This window comes from Trachurus japonicus, chromosome 22 (genome assembly GCF_045865225.1).
Source record: "Trachurus japonicus isolate A0001 chromosome 22, Traja_1.0".
In the NCBI taxonomy this organism is placed as follows: domain Eukaryota; kingdom Metazoa; phylum Chordata; class Actinopteri; order Carangiformes; family Carangidae; genus Trachurus; species Trachurus japonicus.
The window spans coordinates 29981700-29991252 of record NC_140928.1 but is presented as its reverse complement, the minus strand read 5'-3'; the positions used below and the strand labels follow the sequence as shown (position 1 = coordinate 29991252).

The 9553-nt window shown below is 40.9% G+C and overlaps 1 protein-coding gene across 1 annotated transcript in view; it reads left to right on the top strand.

Moving 5' to 3' along the window:
- Positions 1 to 3180: 3180 nt before the first annotated feature.
- The window catches only part of crybg1a (crystallin beta-gamma domain containing 1a), a 56590-nt gene continuing 50217 nt past the window's right edge, over positions 3181 to 9553 (top strand). Inside the window, exon 1 of the mRNA XM_085766701.1 lies at positions 3181 to 3555. Coding sequence (XP_085622827.1) covers positions 3227 to 3555 — 329 coding nt within the window. The 5' untranslated portion in view covers positions 3181 to 3226. The remainder of the gene's footprint in view (positions 3556 to 9553) is intronic.

Sequence of the window (9553 nt, the reverse complement as noted above, 5' to 3'; positions counted from 1 at the left end):
TAAATCACATCTATAAATGCACTTTCATGCATTCATTTAAATTAACATGCAGTATTTGCTGTTGCAGAACAAGCTAGGACTTACTGTGACCCCCTTTATAAACAATCTACATTATCATAATTTATTATGTTTTGTTTGGATATTTTGAACATTGACACACTGAGATGACCTCAGGTTCTGTCAGTGCTGAATTTAGAATACTATAAAATCAAAAACTAAGAAAAGCACCAGTAGAACTATTTAACATCTATGCTTTTAGTTAAGAAAATATACTTTAAATTCAGGTCTTTCGCCTGTTATGGTATGAAATATTTCTATGTTTCAAATAAAAAGTTAAAAGTATCTAAATGCCTATTGGTAGAGGGTTTATGAATTGTAACTTATTGCTCTATCAATCATTAATAATTAATAATTGACAGAACAGATCCGTAATAAAATCCCCACTCTTATCTATTATAAACCTGTTTTTGATTGAAAATTATAAGATCTCCAAACAAAGAAGACTGGGCAAAACAGCTTTTTTATATTTGCAGTGTAAATGCAAGTGTTCTAGTTCAGCTCTTCCTGTTCGTGAATGACCCAATTTTAGTCATTAGGAGAATGCACGCCATGGTTCGTGCTGGTGGCTGCACTCGATGCTTTGTCGCTTTCAGGAGCTGATAAGATCTTATCAACTCAGAAGATCTGAGATGCTTCACTGAGAATCAGCAGGGAGGTGGCTGACATGTAACAAAATCACAGGACGCCCAAAAGACCTGCAGCTGATGTAAAACTATTTTTTGTTTTATTAATATATCAAAATTGATTAAATTAATTAATCAAAATTCTCGACTAGCACAGTAATAAACGCATTTCCCACTGACATCCCTCTTACACAAATAACAGCATGAGAAACTTCTTCAAAAACCTGATAAAGAGACGGCTTCAGCACTTTCACTTCTCAAATTAATAAAGCCAAAGTGTATACTTATAGAAACACTCAGGGGTTTTGCACATACATGTTTGGTTAGATAATCAATCAGGAAAGCAGTGTGACGTTACAATAGATTATTCTAGAGTTTGTACCCTAGATATTGTTTCGGTCTTTTACACAGGTGGCAGTTCTGTAAAACTTTTCCACTTCATTCTCTCTGTGTAACTTTCATTTAAACCATCAGAGCGAATGAGACTTTACTGTTTAAAAACTAGTGAAAGTAGATTTCAATCTTTAATATTCAGAATATTCCCCATGTCAAAATATCATAATTTGAATACTAGGTTTAGATACTGTAAATATATTATGTATTTAGAAATTTGCAAGTATATTATCTATTGATAAACACACACATTTTAACGCTCTGAAGTTTTTGTTTTGTTTGATTTTTGTCAGAGGACACTAACCTTAGAGAATGGTTTTATCTTCTGGATGTGATGGTGCCAGTTCCTCCTCAGGTAGAGCTTCACCTTGGTCCCAGCTGTGTGTGAAGAAAGAGCTCAGAGCAGAGGCTGCCAGTTGCTGACACTGTGCGCTTTAACAAATATCAAAAGAAGAACAAAGCCAAAACCACCTCTGCTGCTGTGTACTGAGTACAGTGTTTGACTGAGCTTCCTGCTTTTGATCTTTAACTCATCTGTTACTGTCACCTTCACACTCACATCTTTCTTATCTGATGGTTCCACACTCTAAATAACACTTTGCGTATGTTTACAGGAACCCCCTTGTGTAGCCTACCTATATGTGCCAGATTCGTTTGCTTTGATCTATTACAAAATCGCTTAATTTGCCTCTTTTCCACCCATCAGCTGCCCCCACAAGGCTCACATTTCAAGACCAAGGATTCGATTTTGTGAGCAACGAGCCCACTTCATGTGGATTTCTGGCTTTTTTAAGTCATACAGAAGCAATATAGTTAAACTGAACTGAATGGCATCAGTGAAATGTGATATTGAGTTTACCAAATTAAAACAAGTATAATGCCACCCTCTCTAACCCTAACCTGCTTTCTGTCTTTGAACTGATTCACACATGTATGCAACTTTCCACCCACAAAAACCACATGCCCTCAATCATCAGCAGCCTCAGCAATATAGCTATAGGCCTATATACATACATATACATGCATATACTGTATATATATTTGCATTTGGTTGTACTTGACCACTTCACTAAAAAGAGAAAGTAAGTCAGAAAAACAGAGGACCAAAGTTTAACAACTCAATAACCCAGACTCTGGTTGCTTTTCCCCAGTGCGGCCAGCAGATAGAGCTGTTATTTTAGTCTACACCAGTGGGCTGTCAGAGTTAGACCTGTCAGACAAAACACTGCCTCTGATATATCATTTTCAAATCCTCACTTCCATTATGATTGTAGGGTGAAACAGTCTCAACTGAGCTTTTGTTTGTTTGTCCTAATGAGATTCATTTAAAATCTGCACCACACTGGTATGGTTAGCCTATATTAATGAATATAAATAATTTGTAGGGGGAGAAATGTTTAAAGCATGAATGTGTGTAATTAGCCTACAATTACTTTTAAATGCCACTGAAACATAGCCTACAGTAGCCTATAATATAGGCCTATTAGCCTATATAAAAAAGGCAGCTCTGTCATTAAGAATAAAACCCTAATAGCCTAATCATTTATCTTTATACTGAAACCTTCAGTATCACGTAACTTGTCTCAAACTTGGAGAAAATCATCACCACATTTCATGCTGAACAACTCATCAGTTACAGTTGTGACGAGTGGCCAAACATGGCAAATTACACCAGAAAAAGTTGGTGAGTATTTTATAGTCAGAATGCGTTAGTTTAGACCCAAACAAACAAACAAACAAAAGACAAACAACAAAACGACTCGTCAGTTATTTTAAGAAAATAAAACCGACCAACGAGCTGCCTAATTATAATTGTGGGTGGGCTGCTGGACTTTAACTCATGACCTCAGCAAAGACACACACTGGCTGTGTGATTTGAATTGTCTTATGTTAATGTAACGCTATTACAGTTTATTTAAAATAATAATACTATACCTACATGTTGTGTCGCGCCATCTATTTTATTTTGAAGGTCACAATCGGAAGTGTAATAGTTTCTTCCGGCTAACTTGACACAGTTACACCTCCTTCACCTGTTGAGCGCGTATGCAGGCAGAGCAACAACACACAGCAGGTAGAGTCAGTCAGTCAGTCTCCTCCAGCAGCAGCAGCTCCTCATGCCTCCTCTCTGAACTTCTTCCACAGACACCATGAGTAAGTCCAGCAAGCTGAAGGTCAAGAAGCTGTTCAAGTTCAAATCACCTGAGAAGGAGAACAAGGAGCTGAGCCGGTCCGAGTCCCTCAGAGATGGAGCTCCGACCACCGCCCCCGGAGACAGGTCGGAGCCGCCGAGCCCCGGTCCCCTCCGGCCGGGAGACAGCGCCACGCTGCCCGCTGAGGTTCTACCTAAAGAGAAGAAGAAAAATAAACTTTTTAACTCCTTCAAGCTGAAACGGAAGAAATCCAAGAGCAAAGCAGAAGGAGACGAGGTGTTCTTCCCTGACTCCAGGTCTGAGATGAGCAGCTTCGGCAGCCAGATGTAAGAACACTGCATCCTTCTCCTTCTTCTCCTCTGTCAGCTTCTCAGGTGATGGGTTTGGGTTTAGCAGGCTATTATTCATTGAATAGCTATATCATATTTATTTGTTTGTTTGCTTATTTATTTATTTATTATCACTGACCATTGACCAAACAAACAGACAAGCTAAGATCCTTAGAAGTTCCCACAGTAGTTTAGTCTGTGTAAATGTTTTCAGTGATCCTTTCCTTCTTGTGAGTGAATTTGATCTAATGGAGGCTCACTCACACACTCACTCACACTTTAGCACTCCCCTCCCCCTTCCCCTTCGGGCTGCACTTGAAAATAAGAATTTTGTTCTTAATTTGCTTGCCTGGGTAAATAAAGGTTAAATAAAAAATAAATAAATAAATAAACTCAGCCCCTCCCCCTCCTCACTGTGTGTGTGAGTGTTCCATGGCTGACAGACTGAAGTGAGCAGAAACATCTGACACACACTGGCTGTTTGCCTTGCGGACACATTCTGCAGTCTAATCACAGTGATATTGATCTGTGGCTTCAGTCACTTCAGTCATGTACTGTACTCCAGTGGTTGCTATCAGTGGTATGAGAAAGGCAGAGGTTGGTGACTGAACACAGTGCAGATTCACTGTTATCATCACACGGCGCGAGTGGTTGTTGTGCATCCGCTGCCCTGTGCAGTACAAATATGGAGTTTTTACAAATAATATAGGTGATGTAGGCTAAACCTGAAATACAGACCAAACTGTTTTTGCTGCCCTTTTGCAGAGCACTTGACTTTTATTCCTTCTGTAGTGTCCTGCTGTGGAACTGTGCAAAGCTGTGCTCAGAGTGACTGTAAAGCAGCAAGTACCCAGGCTGAGTCACTCTTCCCTGGATAAATAAAAGGTTCAAAAAGAAATTGGTCAACCTCAAGTGGTCGGGATAATGACAGAGAAGCTGCCATTCACTCCACATATTCCCAGCCCTTTTTTATTTTCCTGCAGATCCGTGTTCAGACCCACTTATCCATCACCCAGAGAAGTCTTGATAGACTGCCTCTGACACACACAGGTGTTATCAAACAGGCTTCTGGGGTAAACCCCCCCCCTCGCCCTCGGCAGATGTTGTTGTGTTCTTGGCAGCCGCTGCGTTACATTTAACACTGTAATGAAAAACCTGTTGTGCGTGTATGACTCATTCTCCTTATCCGGCCTAATTAGATCTAACTATTCAACTGTTGCTGTTCTTCATTTAGAAATACTCAACTGATTCTGTCTCAGTCTGTTCAAGGGGAGACACAGGGGAGACATAGTGTCTCTGCAGTAGGTTTGGAACCGTTACTTGGACAAAGATGTGAGTTTTACCTCCAGGAGAATGAACCCAGCATTGAGTGGCTTATTAAGTTTATTGAGAGAATTATAAGAAGTAAAGAGAAGGGAATCCTGATCACAGTCTCTGTAGTCCCAAAACAGTCTTGTGTTAGGTGGAAGAGATTAGACTGACTGACTGACTGCCTCCACAGACAGAGTTGTGGTAGGTCTGTCTGATTTCTGCAACTGAAACTGCGCCATACTTCTCTTAACTGCACACACAACAATTATGTGTAATTCTCCTAAGTAGTCATGTAGCAGCTTTCTGGCATGTGCCCTATATCAGTGGTTCTCAACTGGTGGGTCGGGACCCAAAAGTGGGTCGCGGACCCGTTCTGGATGGGTCGCGGACAGCTGGTCAAAAAAGTAAATAATATTTAATGCACATCTGATGTTGGACATGTCTTTTATTTTGAAAAATAACTTATATTGAAAGGCACGCGTGACGTGAACACATGCAGTTGTAATGGTCCTCCTCAGTTTCTTATTATTTGCTCTGAATGCAAAGATATCATTTTCTTGTTAATATGGCCTGAATGCAGTGAATCTTGTTTTGTTTTGTGGGTCTTTATTTTGTGCAATTTGATATTTATTCACTTTTGTGAACATGCTCTGAATGCAGAGATACATTAGAAGTCAAATATATTGTTTTGTTGGTCTCCATTTTGTGCAGTTTGATATTTTTTTATTCACTTCCGTACATGCAGTTGTCATGGTCCTCCTCAGTTTCATTTATGTGCTCTGAAATGCACTTTGCTCAATAAAGAGCAAAATGAGTTTTTAAAGGCTTAAAAAAAAATCTTGGTTTGAATTCTATAAAAGTGGGTCGCGACTTAAAGCAGAACTATGCAGGATTTGGGCTGTAATTATTGTGGCTCAGAGTCACTGTGATGGTTGAGTGACCTGTTATGAAGTGAATGGGGTCTAGGCCAATGCGCTCACCCCCCCCCCACTGGCTGAAAACCGCACTTGCAAGATCAGTTGTCCGTCTCGGTGTTACGAATCTCGTCAATGGATAGAAGTATCGCGAGAAACTGCCTTACGGCAGTACAAGATAAGAACGCATATGACGTCATGCATGTCACGAATCGTGATTGGTTTGAGTTCGGAAAGTCGGAGGAAACCATGGAAACATGAAATGTTTACTGATAAAGTTCAGCTTGTGGCTAACGGGGAGCTAATGCTAACACAGATACACACACCATGGGTCTTTTATAAGATAATGTAATACATCATGACACACACACACACACACACCTTCGCGTTTTGGAACCTTTATTCCTGTGTGTGTATGTCTGTGTCTTTGTGCCTGTGTGTGGCTGTATTAGCGTTAGCTCCGTGTTAGCGTTAGCTCCGTGTTAGCATAGCGTTAGCTCGGTGTTAGCAGGGCTTAGCAAACAGCAGTAAACACAAGCACGTGTAGGGGGGGTGGAGGAGGTGGCGGCGGCGAGGTTTTACGACAGTGACATGTGCCTCCCAGAACTGTGGGGGAGCTCCGGAGAGGGAAAAAAAGAGAAACCAACGAAGGAGCGAGCTATTTCCGGCCGACTTGCAAAGTTCTGCTTTAATGACCATGGGAAAATGTGGAGCCCAGAGTGAGACTAGTTGAGAACCCCTGCTCTATATCATATGGGTGACCAGGCAGATCCTAACTCACCAAATGTGGGACAAAGACTACATAGGCTACTGTATGTGTGGGACAATGTGAGATTCCAATGCATCGAGATTAAGTCTAAAATAACTTTTTGCTCCTTAGGTCAACACATTACTATAACCTTAACAAATATTATATTATAATATTTTATTTAAATTCAACTTTCATGTTTCTCAAGGAAACATAGTAAACATGAAGCTTTCATGCTATTTCACAGTTCTTCTCAAGTTAACACACCTGAACTATGTACAATAAACACAACAGACATGCAGGCAAGTCTTCGTCTTTGTCGTATAGCTGCATTTTATTTTCTTCCTCTCGGTCGTTATCTTCCTTTCCTCCATGCTCACTCTGCCATTTTTTTTGATCGTTTTTTTGTTGTTGGTGAGCGCGACCTTAACCTGCATTGAAGTTCTGCCTCCTAGTTTAAATGACATTCATGTCCTCACTGTTTTCACCACACAATCATTTTATGCCTGATTTTAACACAAAGTGGAGCCTGTCAATCACAATGCGGGATGTGTAAGTAGCTAATAAAATAGTAAAGTGGGACATGTGGCCACCCTATGTACATATGGAACAGAAACAGATGACAGTGTGTCACTGATAACCCAGATACAGTTTTGTGGGAGAATGAGATCACTGTGTGTGGTTGGGGTGTGTTTGCTCTGTCTTGTCAGCTGATGAAGGTGAGCTCTCTTTTCCATTTCCAGGCTTGTGATTTACTGGAATCTGCCCAGTACAGTCTGTTCACACTTACTGATAATACACCGGAGAAGGTAGAGTGCTTGTGTTTGAGTGCTGAGGTGTGAAGATACCCACTTGAGCCATTCTTTGGAATGTGACAGCAGCAGCAATATTAAACAGGTGTGCAAGGTGCAAGAATAAGGTATCCGTTAGACTGAAACCAGAATTATTCTGCCTGAATAAGTGTACATTGATCCTAAACAGTGTGATGTAGCAGACTAGATAACCCTGACACGCCCTTCAATAGAAGCTGTAGACACCTAGACAGTGACAGGCCAGGGCGTGGAAGATAAAAGTGAACATGTCAACATTTTTTCTGTGCACACAACATGTCGTGCCATAGTGAAGCAGAAAGTAGGCTCAATGCATTTGCTCACAATAAGCATTTATTTGTCAAATTTACCACCCGTAGTCAGGATTATGACTCAGAGCCTCGTGGTACGACAGGTAGTTAAAGGAATAGTTCACCAAAAAATGAAATTCAGTCATCATTGACTCACCCTCATGCTGAGGGTGCTAGTTTTTTATTCCTCAAATTGCATCTGGAGACCCGGGGGGCCGGTTCGTAGTCCAACAAAAACTTTATATGAGATTAATAGGGGCTGACACAAAAGCGTCCATAAAACTACACAAAAACCATTTAATATTCCTCCACACTGCTCGTCCACTGCAATTCAAGTGTCCTGAAGAGAAAACCTGTATTGCGTTCACACGCGTGAATGCGAGACCGTGCACCAGGCAAATTCAATACAGGACTGTTTTTAAAATGTCCTAAATGACGTCGTTTCGAGTAAATTCTGGACTATATCCCTTCAGGACACTTGGAATGATTATTAGTTAAAAGAATATTTTTATCAGTATTTTTTTTTTATTATCAATTACTAGACATTCCAGGCGACTGGCTAACTGTCAGTGCAAGCTGTTTTTAGATCGGCTGGGCAGAGATGTGAGCTGCTCAGTATTTCCACGTTTCCCTCATCAAACTAAATACACAAGCCAACAACTCCAAAACGCTCTGGTGGACAAGTTGTGATCTGCACATTCACCACGCTATGAAATAATAACGTATAATTATGTAGATACTTTCGCTTTTGAAATCACTCCGCCCAGAAGCCGAGTCTGGAATGTAGTTCCGGCTACGCATTTACCTCGAAAACAACTCTGTCTGATAACATTCCATTATTATTTCATAGTGTGGTGAATGGGTCACAACTTGTCCACCAGAGCGTTTTTGAGATGGAAAAACAACTTGCACCAACAATTAAAGGTAACAAACCTACTCCTAAGACTATGGATTATGGCAATGGGCGATATTTGCCAACATGTTGAAATATCCCTTTAATGATCAAAAATCAGTTGGTAATCAAATCGACCAATGAGCATGCAGACTGTTTGAGCCTGGAGCTGGAGGCAGCAGTGATGCTGCAGGTCCATGATGCTCCACAGAGTCAGAATACACTCACACACAAGTAGGGATGGGTACCTTTCGCATTTGAATCGATACGGTATCGATACTCGGTACCTGGGAACCGATATCGGTACCAATCGGTACCTGTTTTCGGTACTTTTTGTGTGTGTGGTAATTAAAAAAAAAAACTCAAAATGTCTAAAATTTTAATATTTACCTCTTAACATCACAACTCCTCAGCCTTTAAGAGTATTTTATGTTTTAGGGATGGGCAATGATTTTCATATAATGGAATAGTCATTCAATGAAAAAAAAAAAAAAAAGTTTATGAGACTATCGTCTTGTCTGAAAAAAATGTCCGTTTTTACTGAGGAGAAACATGGAAAGACTCCTACAGCCATCAGAAAGCTCTGTGTGAAACTTTGTCAAATAAAAAAACAACTGAAACTACAGTGCAACAACTCTGCAACATGTGGACTTCACGTTTTGACGAGGAGAGGGGGAGACTTCATCCTCGTTTAGATGTGCTCTCATTACGTGACGAGGACTTGAATGGCGCCGCTGTGATGAGAAGCGGGACTCGGGACCGGACCGCTTCGGTACGGATTGTCACAACAGTCCATTCCTCACGTTAAATGACGGACGGCTGTTTTTCATAGTGATTTTAAACGACGGGCTGGCTCTACCGCTTCTCAGCGTGTCATTTCAGAGAGAGGGAGAGAGAGAGAAGGGGGGCGGGCGCGAGTGTGCGGGGCTCATGCAGACTGCCGCACGACGAAGGTGCGTTCAGGTACCGAAATGTGGTACCGATTGACTTTATGTGAATCGATACTCGGT